At 33.8% G+C, this 16,487-nt stretch overlaps 1 protein-coding gene and 1 long non-coding RNA gene across 2 annotated transcripts in view; one reads left to right on the top strand and one right to left on the bottom strand.

The window, feature by feature from the left end:
* Positions 1-3,012, top strand: part of LOC143651704 (uncharacterized) — a 116,499-nt gene extending 113,487 nt beyond the window's left edge. The window contains exon 3 of the long non-coding RNA XR_013160161.1: positions 167-3,012. This is a non-coding gene — a long non-coding RNA (uncharacterized LOC143651704). The remainder of the gene's footprint in view (positions 1-166) is intronic.
* A 2,711-nt stretch (positions 3,013-5,723) lies between these two features.
* Positions 5,724-16,487, bottom strand: part of CRPPA (CDP-L-ribitol pyrophosphorylase A) — a 368,112-nt gene continuing 357,348 nt past the window's right edge. Inside the window, exon 12 of the mRNA XM_077157926.1 lies at positions 5,724-5,839. Coding sequence (XP_077014041.1) covers positions 5,830-5,839 — 10 coding nt within the window. The 3' untranslated portion in view covers positions 5,724-5,829. The remainder of the gene's footprint in view (positions 5,840-16,487) is intronic.

The raw sequence follows: 16,487 nt of genomic DNA, 5'->3' as shown, positions 1-16,487 counted from the left end.
TATTGTTCAGAAATATTCTTTCCCACCTCCTCGCTTCCATGGGGGTTTGACTTTGGGATTCAACATGTGACCTAATTTGACCAACAGGGTGAGTCAGAAGTGGCATGTGCTAGGTCTAAGACTAATCCTTAAGAGATCTTGTGTGTTTCTGCTTACTCTCTTCTAGTTCTGCCACTGCCATGAGAAGAGCGTGTCCAGATTTGTCTCCTATCTCCATAAGGAAGTCAAGAACCTATTATCAGTTTACCTTCCGCTAATCCACAAACACGTGAACAAGCCCAACTGAGATTGAAGAGCCAGCAAGCACACAGTTCGGCTGATCTTGAACCATGAGCTAAAAAAATGCACATCATTTTTGGCAGAGAGTTTTGGGTGTTTTTATTATATACTAATTGTTAACCAAGGAAAGAAGGTCGTGGCAGTGTGTCATCTGCCCTTAAAAGTCTCGGATGTGTCCGGAGACACATTTTCCTGAGCAGAAAGCTTTTGTATAAGGAGAATTGTTGGTCAGAACAGTGATCTCAAGGTATTAGAAGGTTCTGTGAATGCCTTGTTCCCTATTCAGTAGTTATTAAAGGATAAAAGTAGACCTGAACACTTAGAAAAGTTTTCAAAAGAAGTGTAATTTTCTTTGGTGTTAAATGTTGAGTTAAAATATGGGCATTTAAAATAATATTTAGTTAAATAGTGTAATATTTGTTGTATATTCACTAAGTACCAGATATTGTTCTTAGTACTTTACATGTACTTAACTTTTTAAAATTCTTTACAATAACCTTATGACAGGAAAATTTCCTTTCACCATTTAACCGATGAGGAAACAAGGACACATATGTTTTACATAATTTGTTCCAAGTCACAGAAGCAGTAAGTGAGAGAAGTGGGATTCAAATTTAGGCATCTATCTTCAAAGCCTGTATTCCTAACCATTATGGTGTACAATATCACAAAACAGAACCTAATATTTTAAGATCCCCTAAAGAATGACTCTTAAAGATGAGAATCTCAATTTTTTTTTCTTTAATAGCTATAGAAGGAAAATGGATAAAGCCTATTACTTTTCAAGTTTTTCCTTTGCCCTTTCTAAGTCCCAGCATATTTTTGTAGCACTCTTGAATCTGCTTGTATAATGAAATCAACCCAGATTTATCCTCACAAATGATTTTTAATAATACCATTTCTGTGAGCTCCAAAATTGTTGGAATTTCCTTAGTCAGTGAATGATCAGACACACTTTATACAGAAAGTAGAAAATAGAAAAGTAGAAGAGAGTTCTAGATGAACCAGTTATATATAGTCATTTGTGCCCTGGTACCATAACAAGACATAAAAAGAGAAGTTGAAATTCATTCACCATCTTAACAAGAGACAGGAAGGTCTTGATAAATGCCCATATATGAGAAAGTATGTAATCTTTCCTTGTCATGACACTGCTAAGCACGTATGTCAACCGTTTTCTCTATAAGAAAATTCTTGGGTAAATGGTTCCCAGTATGATGAGCTAGGCCTTAGAAGAGCTAGATTGTTTTTCCTTTCATATATGAAACACTTGAAACCTTTATTTTTAAAAAATGTCTTGGCAGCTGAAATGCAGTATGCAAATTAATTCTCTACTTAGTGAGGATGCTACCAAATAATCTGAACAGTTGTTAAAACATCTGGGTCTATTTAGCAGCCTAGATGAATCCTGGCTTGTCAAATGCAATTTTTTTCTTCCAGTTTAACCTTAATTAATCATTGCAGGGTCTCTATGAGGTAGGTCTGTATCAACCTTCTGATATGACAATTGGAAAAAGACAGATGCAAAAATTAAAGAGCCTGATCACCCAACACACTGGAAGCTAAAGTTAGTTTGGAAATCCAGTATTCCTGACCTCTACTCTAAAAGTTGACAGTTTTTCAGAGAACTGGATCACAAATAAAACCGCAAATAGTTCATTTCTTAAGGTTTAAAAAAATGTGTCTTAAATCTATCTCCAGAATTTTACCTGGATGCGTCCCTCATTTTCCATTTTGCACAACTGCAGTTGAGCCCAGAGGCAAAGCTTCAAGAAGGCAATCCTAGTGATTGTTGTGGGCCGAATGGAGATATAATTTGAGATTCCACGTGGAAGCCAATTTTGTAAGAATTTCCACTACTCTGTAGACTGTAATAATTGGGTTATTTGGATAAGTTTTGGCAAAGCATCTAGTAGATTAACTGAATGAGGCTTCTGGAGCTTTGCCATTTTGGAGCTACCCATTATGTTCTTTGTTCTACCTCATTATAAAATAGGCTATTGAAATTGGTTGGTTTATTGGTATGCAAGGGTTTTTAACCCCCCTTTCCTACCCTTTACATCAGAGGCCTTAATGTGGTTGAAAGCAAGCTCTTTGCTGTAAGTGGATAACAAAACATCCCTTTGAGGAGGAGGAAATAGAAGATAAAATCTGTTACTAAGTTGTTTTGTATTTTTTTTTCAATAGTTTAGAGGAATTTCTTCCCATCCTGCATGTTTTTAAGACCCAGTTAAGTTCATGTTCCTTTTTCTTGTTTGGATAGAAAATCATTCTCTTTAATCCCACCTGAGTTTCAAAAATGTATTCTTGAACTGCCAGTTCAAGAATTCAGTTGCCTGTTTTACTGAATGGAGATATGTATGACCTGATAGTAAAAGAATGCTATTCAAAGACATTTCCTCTTGTTTGTTTCTTGGATCAGTTACTATTCACATAAATCTGGAGTGAAGCCAAGAAATGTAAACAAATTAAGAGCTTTGAGGATCCCAGTGGGAATATCCATAAGTTATACCATAAATCCGGAATTTAAGATAAATACAATATGCTATAATAAATTAGCGGGGAGAAGCAGCTATAGACCAAACATTCTTGGCTCTAGTTTGGGAATATTAACATTATTAAAAGATTTAGGCTGATCATGAGGTTATACATAACATTACTCTTTTCCAAACCTATATATGTGGCCTAAATGGAATTTTCTTTCTATTTTGTTACCATTTAGTTGTTGCTTAAACTATACTAACAAAACCTAAAAAATGATTTATATTTTCATTTATTCTGTTTATTTTGAAATGAAACTTAAAAGAACTTCAATCGCTCTTCTACATGGTTTTCTTAACAATGATTTTAACAAAAATAGTGTAATTTATTAAAACAAGTGAAATTTAGAGATTTTAACATAAGAAAACATTTTCTGCAGTTTTATTTTTATTAAATGATCACTGTACATGTGTGTGTGTGTATATATAGACAGAGAGAGAGAAAAAAAAATTTATAGTTATAACTATAATAAGATAGTAAGGAGATGAGTTTTCATGTTAAACCAATGAAAAATGATTGAAGTGACCACAATAAGAATGGCTCTGGGTGGAATAAAGAGATCTGACTCTTTTCTGTAGATGAGTATATTTTCAGTAACTCCTCTTTCAAACTGAGCATTTTTTTAAATGAAAAAGATACTATATCTTAATCAAGCTATTGATCACTCTGATTGATCTAAAAGTTAAAATTGCATTTAAGTGGCATAAATTTAAAAAGAAAACTTCATCTTTCCATAGTTAGAAAGTAACTTCAGCAACTCTGACTCTGAGACATAGGTACAATTATTTTAAAATAGATTTTGGAAAATAAAGTGAGAATGGACAGTTCTCACTATAGAAATTACATTTTGCAGAAGCAATGATAGTAACTGTAAAGTTGATCTCTTAACAATGAATGCTAGTTTCATCTGGTCTTTGGGACTGATCAGTCCTCCCTCCTTGTTCATCCCTTCTTTGCTCATTCATGGCCTCTGGCTTATTCCCCACAGCCTCTCTCTCTGCTTATCCCTTGACACTAATCAGTGTTATACAGGGAGGCAAGCTTAAAACTTATTGTCAGTGTTCCTAAGTTTCCTGCCTTTCACTTAGAGACACTCATTTTCTCTTTAAAGTCTTGGTAGCATTTCCCCTTCAGCCCTTATAAGCACTTTCATGGTCCTAAAATAAAGTCACCTGAAGACTTCAGCAAGCACATGGTATGGACTTTGCAAACTTCACCTTTTCAACACACAGCTGACCACTTTAACAGAAACACAGACAATACTAACCACAAACCATTCATTTCCCATATAGTTTCACCTCTAAGAGTTTGAATTTACTGGTTTATTATATATTTCTTAACAATGAGAGTGATGTTTAGGTTCCTGTGTCAACTTGGCCATGCGATGGTGCTCATTTGTCTGGTCACGCAAGCACTGGTCTAACCTAATCCAACTGACTGGATTAAATCCAACTGATGGGTTTCTCTCACTGTGGAAGACACTCCCCTTAGTTGATCATAGATGTAATTAGTTAGATGCAATCAACTGAAGATTCAAGTCCATGAAATGTCCTTGCAGTAACTGTTAGGCCAGTGTTTGCCTGATCAGACAACCTGGCACCATCACGTGGCCAAGTTGACACATGACCCTAACCATTACAATGAGAGGGGGAGAAAAAGTGGTGGGCCTAGGAATTTAGACTCAAGTCTACATTCAAACAGCACATTTCATTTAGGAAAATAATGCAATAATTATTTCATGCCCATGTTATACTATTTATTCACTATTAGCTAAATGTAAAATATGAAACTGTCCTACTAAAATAGATTCTTGAGGAATATAGGGAAAATCACCCAACATGCTAAGAAGAAATCCCAGCAACGTAAATTTTCAAGGTCTATCTTTAACTGAAAACATTTCATGCAACTTTCATAATTTCCAAGTGCAGCCTCAGCCCTGGGGCAATCTGAGCCAAGTTATTTATATAAAATGTGATGCATAAATAGAGAGTAAAAGGCACTGTTAATGCCTGGATGTGCATCAGTGTAAAATGTAATATAAAGGAAAATCATTAATATCAAAGCTGTATGTACCATTGGAAACTTGAAAGAATAAGAACTTGATTTTAAAAGGCAGCAGTTTCTGTATCAAAAAAATAATTAATTTATCTTATGATGTTAAATGGACTCCCTCCCTTTTAGAAGCCTAACCTGGGATTGACCAAAATAACTTTACTTTTAGGTATAGCTTTCCAGTCCTTTTTCAAATTTATTTAGAAAAATCAGAGTCCCTTTAAAATAAGGTAAGTCAAAGTTATATTTCATAAACCTAGGAAAACATACAATTTAGAAACAAGAGAAAAGTAGAAGGAAATTACATCTTCCTTAGAGGTCTAGGGTAGTGTGAGGCCATTGGTGGAGATATTTGAGTAAAGAATTCCATTTGTTGTCAACTCTTGGTTATTTCTTTAATGTTATGGACAAAATATGGTATGATGAGAGGAAAAATTTGGAATTAAGAATAATTATCAATCTTATCCATTGGTTTTATTGTGTTTTGATTAACATAGAGACAATAGCTGAAGATTTATAATTCTCATTTCTTCAGGGAAATACCTCACCCATTATTATTTCCACTTGACCATTCATGCCTTTATGCAAAGGCTATTAGTTTTTACTTATCCCTTTTCTGGTTCAGACATTTATATTTGATATCCACATTCTGGTTCAAACATTTATATTTGATATCCACAAAAGCAAAATCTTTATTTCACAGGTATAAATATTGATCTACTTTTATAATCTAAGCTTAACATTCTACAAATTGTAAGAAGACATATAAGACAACTATTCTACCAAACAATAAGGGAAAGCACAATAGAGATACTTAGGTAAATATTTTGAAAAACATAGTAGTTAACTTTCTCTGTGTTCTTTATACTACCAGTAGCTGACCAACAAGTCCAGAATTTCGTTCTTTTATTAAGGTTGCAATAATGGTGACACCTTGCCTTAAACTCTCTTGTAGCTTCACCTCATCCTGAAAAGAAAAATTGAAACAATAATTATTTTAGAAAGAATATATGTTACAAATTAAATGTGATTAGGATCACTTTCACAGTCTACTGCTCTCTGGATTCAGCATTCCATATAACTCAGACCATAGCCAGTGGAATGGACTCAGTCTGCGAAATAAAGGGGAAAATGATTCTGCAAATGCTTTTCATTATAGACAAGAAATATCTGCTGATGATATCAAGAAAAAGATGGACACAAGTTGAAATGCTAACAGTACAAAACAAAACATTTTCCCTTAATCCAATTTCTGGCTAGTCTGGCTCTTCACTGAAGTGTTAACATTTCATCAATGAAGCACTTTTTTTCATCTTACTTCTGCGTGTTATCTAATACTAGGCTATATTATAGCCTATTCATGAGTACTGGTGTTGGGGGGATGGAACCCTGTTTATTGTTTTTAAAGTAAGAATCAGGCAAATTTGTGAAATGAGTTATCTCAGAAATTGCTAAAATTTATATTTTCCTTTGAAATCATATTGTCTATGACTATCTCTTTATTCTAAGTATGTGGAGTTCTTGATGGTTTGAGGGGATGAGAGTGTGAGCAGATGACAGTATGAGGGGAAAGGGAAAGCAGAAACAGAGCTAATGTCTTTAAGGTCTTTGGGTTATGAACTGTGCTATGTTTAAAAAGAGGGTTATGGCAAGCCATCTCCAAACTCTGAAGTAATCCTTAATGCCTTAACTCACTATCCAATATATCACCAGGACTTTCTTCTTCATCCTTTTTAATATTTCTTGAATACATGCCATTACTGTCAGCATAGCAAATCTGTCCTGAAGTAAACAATATCATAAATACTCTCTCTAAATTCCAGTCTTGCCCCTTCTAGTCTATTTCACATAGTAGCCAAAACATTTATTTTAAAATTAGATCTGAACACATCATTCCCCTGTCTAAAATCCTTCAAAGGCTCATCTTAGATTTCAGGATAAAGTCTAAACCTTTTGCCTTTTAATATATTGAGTATTTTATATTCCCAGTCTCATTTTTGCCATTTCCTTAAACTCACTCAATTCTCCAGGCCACACAGAATTGTTTAAGATTGCCCAAAACAAGCTGTTTTCTCAAACTTCATCCATTCTATCAACTAATCCTTTTGTCAGAAAAGCTTTCCCACCCCCTTTCTAGTTTAGCTGACCCTAATTGCTCTTCTCAGTTCAAACCAGGTATCGCTGATTCTTGGAAGCTACTCTGACTCCTATCCCCCACCCCAGTATAGGTCAGGTTGACCTTATATATTTCACAGTATACTGTGAATTCCTCTAGTATAGGATTTTTAACAGTGAATTCTAATATTCTTTTTAGTTGGCCATCTATTCCACAAAATAATTAATTTCTTGGTATAATGAGTTTTTCATCTTTTAATATGGAAAACTTAGCTCAATGCCTTACACATGGTAGCACTCCATAAATTATAATGTTCAAAGCAAAGGATGTTTTGATTACTATAGAGATATCATACTCTGCCAGTTTAACTCGTTTGTTGCCACTGACCACTATTAGATTGCTTTGCTCATCCCTATCTGCAGCTGAATCTGAAATCTAGCAATAGTACAAAGAAGAACATTATGAAAGCCTTATTACTAACACTATGCCTGGACCTTGGTTTTTCGTCTACAGGGAGGCGAAGAGACCACCTCTGCTTAAGATATCTTTCTATCAATTTCCCTGTTCATACTCTAAGGGGTGTTGCTCAGGAACACCCACAAGGAGGTGAAGGACTCTGCATCTTACGAGTGGGTTATATATGACATTTCAATATTGGGTTTCAAATGCTATACTGGTTTAATACCACAAGACCTAAATCAAATATAAATAAATCATTCTAAAGCCAAATATGCTTGGATTTAAGATGTGATTCACTCATATGGGAATAGATATCATGAATGCCACATCAGTCACAAACATAGAAATAAATAAACTAAAACTGAGCAAAATCTAAAACAATTACTGATATGCATTTTTCATTCTTAATGATCAGTCAATTATAATGTTGCCAGGTCTATAATTTATGTCTATTCCCAAACCTCATTTATTAAACTGAAACACAGCAGAGATGAAGATAATTAAATTTTCCCCTTTAAAACTAAATCGAAAAAGGCTATTTGCATAACCCTTTAAAATCACTGTATAGGGCGGGCCATGGTGGCTCAGCAGGCAGAGTTCTTGCCTGTCATGCCAGAGACTTGGGTTCAATTCCCTGTGCCTGCCCATGCAAAAAAAAAAAAAAAAAAAATCAATTTATATATGTCATAATGCAGCACAGTGACAAATATCTTTATTTTTTATAGGTTTCTACCTTCCCTTATGTGTCTTAAAATTTTTGTATTTTATTTGTGTACATGTTCACTTGTATTAGAGTAAAAGAGAAAATAAATGTGCCAAATATTGGAATTAAATGGGTGGGGTTTCTTAGAATTTATTATTTGGAAACTTCCTAGGAAAGAAGGTAAGAACTGGCTGAGAAATAGGAAAATGAAGGGGAAAAAAACAGTTTAAGATCCTAGGTCAAGAAAAGACACACTTCTTTATTTTAGTATAAATTGTCTCTGCTCATTTTGATAGCACTGTGACTTTTTTTTTTTAACTTAATAAAGAATTTAAGTAAGACCTTCTTTTAAGGGTTAAATTACTTCTAAAATTACTATAGGCATCAGTTAAAGAATTAGAATTTATTGAAAAGAAACGGTATTCTTCTCCTGCATATTTGTTTTCCCTACTGCCTAGCTCACTCAATCATTCTACCTCTGAAAAAAATATTGGAAATTTAAAAACTGATTAAGCAAGATGTTGAGTCACACAAACATTCAGAGTAATCTAGTATGTGCAAAGATCAAATATTCAATTTATGGATATCAAACTCACTTCAAAATTCCATGTCTCCATAAAAATACTGATGTCTCAGGTACCAAAGTGCTATTAAACACATTTTTAAAAGGCTTTTCTTGTTATCAGTGGCTATGCATAAAAACTCCCTTAAAACAGTGTTTGTAATCTTTTTGGGGGCAGGGAGCAGAGAGACAGTATAGGTGGAGATTTTATTATCATTTACACATATGTTTGTATATGTATATAAATATATGCATGCATGTGTGTATATATATATATATATATAGGCCATATATTGCTTTGCGTTCCAAATATGATATAATTTTTAGTGTTAAAAGTAAGTAGGCATATTTAAAAAAATCTAAGTAATAATCACAAAGCCTGTTTGTACAATATGTTTCATAAGCCAATTTAAAATTAAAGCAAGGAAGGAAAAAAATCTATAGATACATGGTTAGGATTTTCATGTTAATTGTAAAAATATTTGTATTTTCATATTTTCCTGAAATCAGGAGAATATTTAGTAACATTAGTCATTACTATAGCAATGGAGATATTTGTAAGAACTTTCTACTTGATATTTTGAGAACATTCACTGTTTTAACAGCTGATCAAATGGTATCTACGTTAGTGTTTAACACTTAGAATTTAAGAACTTTGCTATCTGAATTTGATTTTTTTCCTTGTTGCCTTAATTTTAAATTGGTTTATGAAATGTAGTGTGCAACATACAATGGCTATATGGATATTTTATTTAAATATACCTATGATTAGGCTAAGATACCCACTTTTGGTGGTTCTAAACAAAAAAAAAAGATGCTCCAGGCTCGTTTTGAACAGACCCCGCCCCAGCTCCTAGGATCAGTCATTTCTCCAAGGAACCCTGGTTCCTTTTATTAGAAAATGCTGTTACTGCGTCAAACTTTAGGGATACCCAAATCAATAGGCCATGCCCTTGATCATGAAGCTTACTCTTGTGAAGCTTATGTAGGTAGCGGAGAAGCTTAGACTACCTATAGGCATGCCTAAGGGTCACTTCTGGAGGTCCGTTGTTGCTGTGCAGGTGTGGCTGCAGTCTCTCTAAGCCCAACTCTGCAAGTGAAATCACTGCCCTTCCCCCTACATGGGACATGACATCCAGGAGTGAAAGTCTCCCTGGCAACATGGGAGATGACTCCCAGGGATGAATCCAGACCTGGCACCATGGGATCAACAATTCCATCCTGACTAAAAGGGGGAAAAGAAGTATAATTACTAAAGTATCAGTGGCAGAGAGAGTTCAAATAGAGTCTAGAGGCTACTCTGGAGATTGCTCCTATGCAAGCTTCAATTAGACCTTGCTACCTATCATAACCTCCCAACCCCCAACCAAGACCATTCCAGCCAATCCTGAAGAACACCTAGGGCAATATATAAGATTCCACAAGGGTTCCAGGCACCAGAGTAACTTTCCAGAAACCTGCAAACTCCAGATGGGTCCCTGGTCTAGATAAGTCCTGAAACCTAGCACAGCCTCTCCAGAACATCAGATAGCTCTAGCTCCCTATGCCATATTAGTGACAGACCCTTTTATATCAAAAATTTAGAATTGCCAGAGCCCAAACAACCTCAAAGAGAGGTATGTAAAGATCAAAGGTGATGGTGGAATTATACATAGAAAATAGGACTTAACAAATGAATATGAATGCTGAATCATTAAATTGTTGTCTCTTTTGGTCTCCAGTATTTTAGAGCAGCTAGAAGTAAAAATGTAAAATTGTGAAATTGTAACCCATGTCAAAGTCTGAAATATGTTCTACAACTAATTGTGGTATTGTGCTTTGAAATTTATTGTTTTTGTATATATGTTATTGTTCACAAAAAAAAAAAGAAGGAAAAAAAGTCGATTGTGATGATAAAAAAGTATTTAAGCCTTCTAGACTCCTATATTCTGGAGTAGATAGAAGGAAAAATATGAGAGGATCATATGGTAGCCTATGACAAACTCTGGAATCTGTCCTGTAACCACTTGTTGAAGAGTGCTTTGAAAACTATTGCTTTTTAACTTCTTTGCTTTGTATATATATTATACTATACAATAAAAAAAGTAAAAAAGAAAATGGTATTAAAAACAAACAAAAAAAGTAAGTAAGCAAGGTAAACTCACTGCCCTCCCCCTACGTGGGACATGACTCCCAGGGATGAACTGCGACCTGGCATTGTTAGAATGAGAAAGCTTTCTTGATCAAAAGAGGGAAGAGAAAAATGAGACTAAAATTTAGTCTCAGTGGCTGAGAGATTTCAAACAGAGTGGGGAGGTTATCCTGGAAGTTATTCTTACCCATCATATAGATACCCTTTTTTGAGTTTATGGTGTATTGGAGTGGCTAGAGGGAAGTTTATGAAACTATTGAATTATGTTCCAGTAGCCTTGATTCTTGAAGACAACTGTATAACTATATAGCTTTTAGAATGCGACTGTGTGATTGTGAAAACCTTGCATTTGATGCTCCTTTTATCCAAGGTATGGAGAGATGAGTGAAAAAAAAGGATGAAAAATAAATAAATAATAGGGGGAGATAACGGGTAAAAACGGGGTAGATTGAAATACAATGGGGTATACAATGAGGTAAGGTAAAGGGTGTGGGATATATGAGTTCTTTTTTTCTTCTTTTTTATTTCTTTTTCTTGGAGTGATGCAAATGTTCTAAAAATGATCACAGGAAAGCATACAAACTGTGTGATATTGTGAGCCACTGATTATAAAATATGGTAGGAGTGTACATGTGTGGATATTTCTCATAAATTTTTTTTTTTAAGTAAGTAGGCAGTGAGGTGCAAGGGTACTTCAGTGGTAGAATTCTTGCCTGCCTGGGTTCAATTCCTGGTCCACACAATTCCCAAAAAACAAACAAACAAAACGGTACTGCAATAACGCGATACTCACATGGAAAAATAATGAAACCCGACCCCATCACATAGCATATTAAAAAAAAAAGTAAGTAGGCAAGGTTAACATGAACAGGGATAAATTATGTTGATAGTATGCATCCTTGATATGATGCGATGAAAATGGCATCTCACCGATGCAGTTTTCTTTCTTAAAACCCATAACCCAGTCTAATTACAAGAAAAACATCAGAAAAATGCCAACAGAGGTGCATCCTGCAAACTTCCTGACCAGTAAACCACAAAACTGTCAAGGCCATCAGTATTAAGTGCTATTTTTAGCACTTGACTGAATTTTTCTTTGTTTTGATTTCATTTATGAAAACAGTATAATAAAGAGATTTGGACTTGAAAAACAAAAAGCAAAAACAAAAAAAATAAAGGAAGGCTAAGAAACTGTCATAGCCAAGAGGAGCCTAAAGGAGACATGGCAACTAAATGTAATATGGTATGTTGGGTAAGATTTTGGAATTAAAAAAAGACATATAAAAATAAGGAAATCTGAATAGATGAACCTTGGTTAAATATAATACATCAATATTGTTCCAATAATTTTAACACATGTACTATACTAGAGGAAGTACAATACTTTCCCCTAATAATAGCAAAAACATGGTGAGGCATATAGGAATACTTTCTCAATTTTTCTGTAAATCTAATGATGGTCTAAATAATAAAATCTATTATTTTAAACAGTAAGCATGGTTCAATTTAAAAATGTTTTTCTTAATTTAAAAATACTTGTGCACAAGAATTTAAAAAGCTTGAGATAAGGTAGTTTATTTGTGATTTGTGTACACTATACACTAGCCCATTTGTATACACTGTAATAAATTACAGTTTTCTTTTAACAAATTATGCTGTTAATAAGAGTTCAGTCTCTAGTGTCAGACTGCTAGGATTCAAATCCAGGCTGTGACACTAGAGTGTTTTAAGTGATCTTTGGGCAAATTAATACATTTTATACACCTTAGTCTTCTCATCTGAGAATGGGGCCACAGATTTTTGTGGGAACTAAATCAGATAAGACATGTAAAATACTGAAAGCTAGTAAATTTTCTATAATAAAAGCTGTTAGAATTATTCTTTTTATGGTGTGTACTGCTTTCAGCCTTAACAGAGTACCTGTTATCACCCTCTTGCCATAAATAGCCAGTAAGTCTGGAAAACTATATATAAATTGTTTGCTGGCTATGAAGTATAATCAAAGCATGACTACCGTACTTAAAAGGAAAGCCCATTAGCCTAAATTCACTCCAGATTTCTTGTTTGAAGAAGAAAAAATATTTCCCAAGCAGTGTATGGCAGTCTTTCTGGATAGAAAACACACAAATGACAACTTACAGCTGTCAAGGTGGATCAGATTGCGAGGGCAAGGTCTCCAAGATGAAGAAGTAGCAGATAAGTCCCCAAACTGCTAAACATTCCCCTTGAATCCTTTTACAACTCCTAAGCTGTGGATGTACAAGTAGATACTCAATAACTTCTAGCAGAGAATAATTTCTGGGAAGCTGGAGCGCTGAGGCAGAGATGTCAGAGGCTGCACTGTGCAAGGAGGTTAGTTCGGAGTCCAGCTAGAATGAAAATAACTTGGTAGACACCCCCAGCTTTCAGTTGATGCTGGAAAGGCCAAGCCCCACGGCCGGGGAATAAAGGGAAAAGTGAACTAAAGCTGCCCTGTCATAAACACATACACGTAACTTCTAGAAGATCAAGTTGATCTCTAAGCAGTACAACTGTTTGCCAGGACAAATTTTAATATTCTTTGGCAGAAGCTAAAATAATCTAGAGATATTATAATACTTTCCACCTTAAGTATAGCATACAATAAAATATTAACAGACAAAGAAGTGGGAACAAATGACCTATAATTTATAAAAACAATAATATAAGCAGACCCTGAAATGCCTTGTTAAAATTACCAGTGATTTCAAAATAACCATGATTAATATATTAAAGAAAATAGTGGAAGAGATGGAAACACTGACGGAAAGGTAGAGAATTTTATCATAGAATTGGAGTCTATAACAAAGAGTAATATTTTAGGATTTAAATTATAACATTTGAAATTAAGAATTCATCGGATGGGTTTATGAAGAGCTGGAAAGAGCAGAAGACAGGATTAGTGATCTTGAAGACAGGGTTAAAAAAATCCAAACTGAAGCACAGAGAGAAAATGAGATGAACTATACTGTGACCATCTTAATGTCTTAAGATCATACTACCATACCATTTTCCTTTACTTCCTTACTCATTGCCACACCACCAAGAAACCTGTGTGGAACATTTAGAAAATCATACACGGTTTACCCCAGCAACCAAGTCACCTGGGAATATCTACACCATGAAGCAAAAAGAAAAAATGTCAACCCATTCCCAGAAAGGCAATATAATGTGATGATTATAAATATGTATAAGACAAGACAATAATAATATTGCTATAGTTGGGCATAAGTGGACAAGCAAATTCACAGGATAGTAACATCACACAATGCTGGAATAATTTATGAAGGAAGTAAAACCAAAGAATGAGAGAAAGAAGAGGCAAAACTGTTGAGTCCAGAAGAGAAGATTAACTTATGAACAGTGAGAGAAAACTAATTCTTATAGTGGTAAATCTAACAATGTGGTACATCGAAACATCCAAAAAGGTTTTGCAAGGATAGTGGAAGTACAAATTCCCACAGTAAAAAGTAAAGAAACAATTACTGATATTAAATTTATCAGCAGTTAATTTACTATTTATCTTCAGCAGCACAAATTCTGTGACTTCCGGCTTACCTTGATTTCAGCCCACCAGCTATAAAGCATAAACTGGTAAACATATATTTATATACCCACACATAAAAATCAAAAGCATAGTATTTTCTGAATTTAAAGAAAAATAGAGAAATATTTACTGATGTAACATGTTATTACCATTTTCTTTTAAATTAAAATCATTGTCGTAACTTTATCATAAAACAATCACTTGTTTTACTTCATCTATTCACCTCATAACAATATAAAATTTTAGAAAAAAAATTTTTAATTGCAAACTAGCTATAAAACAAAAAGGACATAACTTCTTTTTGAAAATACAGAGCTCAATCTTCCTGGTTATAACTATATTGTGGTAATAGAAACCCACCAAAAGGAAAATAGGACACTCTTTAGTAGCCAGGTCTCGTAAAATACTGGGAGGGAAACTATCAAAATGATAACAGCAGTTATTTTTGGACAACAGATTTGTGTTAATTTTTATTTTGGTATATTTTCAAAATTTCCATAATGAACAGATTTCATTCTCCTTAGAAGAAAAACAAGTTTTTTTTTTTTAGCAAGTTTTATTTTTAAATTTAGTTTCAAAACTATTTAAACGTAGGGAACTAAATTTGATTTATCTTATAAAATCCACATGTATCAATAATAGAAACTAATCCACAATTCTAACGAATATTTTTCTCAATAAAAATCTTCAAAATCTATACAAAGAAAACATTTTTGATTGAATATTCTAGTCCTCAATTAAAGGTCAAAAAAGAATCATTAATAACCCACCAAGTCAGCTTTCCATTGGCTTAGAAGTTAAGAAAAATATAGTTGAAGTCAAACTAAAAGTAACAACAAAAAAAATTATATTTACTTAATTTTAACCACCATGAGATCTTGGGATTTCCTAGCAGCTGGATTTTAAGAACATTAGGAAGAATATAGAACCAAAATAATAATATAAAATAGATGTTTGTAACTTTCCACATCTTCAAACTGAATTGAGATTAGAATTCACCAAGGGTCATCATATTTGGCTATTGCACCATCACTGTAATCTCAAGATTAGGATGAAATGTACTATGTTTAGATCAAAGATATCAAAGAAAAAGCTTTAATTACCATTATCTTTCAATCACATAAAGTAGTCCTAAATTTATCCCATAGTAATTAAGTCTTGTCAAAAGAATGAACTTTACTGATTTTTTTGTGCATCTTATTTTGGGAGAGAAAGGATGATTGTTCCTTATGATGGTCGTATCTACTGTCTTTAGTAGAGTAATGAAGAGAACGTCAATGCAGAAATTCTCTTGGAAATTCTAAGTTTTTGGCAAGCTTATGGGAAAACAGAAAAAATAGGATATCTTTTATTTTCACAGAACATTTGAGATGACAGTGGCACCTCTATAATTCATAGCAGCTCTTGTTTTCTTTCCTTCTTACTTCATCCTGAAAATTTGGACACAAGGTAAATCCTGCAGTTCCAGATGTCAATTACTAATAAGTAGCACCTCAAATGTAAACAAGTAGCCAATTTTCTATAATGCCTCATGTCTTTGAAATTTCTTACTAACTTTCCCTTTCAATTTTCTCAATAAACAACTTTTGGAGAAACTATTACCAGTGTACTTAAATTTGAAGAACTTATTTAAAACATTAATATCTACCATTATACTACCAGCCCTCAGTACTGGAATTAAAGATATGTAAACAAATTTACACAGACAGAATCAAATTTATGTGGATTTTGTAGAATACTGTCTCAAAGAATAGCAGGAAAAGCTACAACGTCATTGTTTTCCAAATCTTTATAGACAATCTGAAAGGAAATCTTTTAGAGATATTCATCCTCCATACAGATTGTGCCTAAAAACACAATGTGCTCTGTTAAAAGAACTATAAAGTTAAAACATATACATATTTAGGCTTTAGATGTCTCAGGAGATCACACAGCCCTTCTTGAAATATAAACATTACATTGTCTCAGCAAATTCCGTACCCAAAACTTAACTGAGTTCCATGAGTCACAGAACCATCTTGAAATTCAGGACGTTTAAAGTTGATGTTAATATATCTCTATTTACTTAGGTGCTATTTA

This window comes from Tamandua tetradactyla, chromosome 1 (assembly GCF_023851605.1).
Source record: "Tamandua tetradactyla isolate mTamTet1 chromosome 1, mTamTet1.pri, whole genome shotgun sequence".
Lineage (NCBI taxonomy): Eukaryota > Metazoa > Chordata > Mammalia > Pilosa > Myrmecophagidae > Tamandua > Tamandua tetradactyla.
This window is presented reverse-complemented; position numbering and strand designations above follow the sequence as displayed.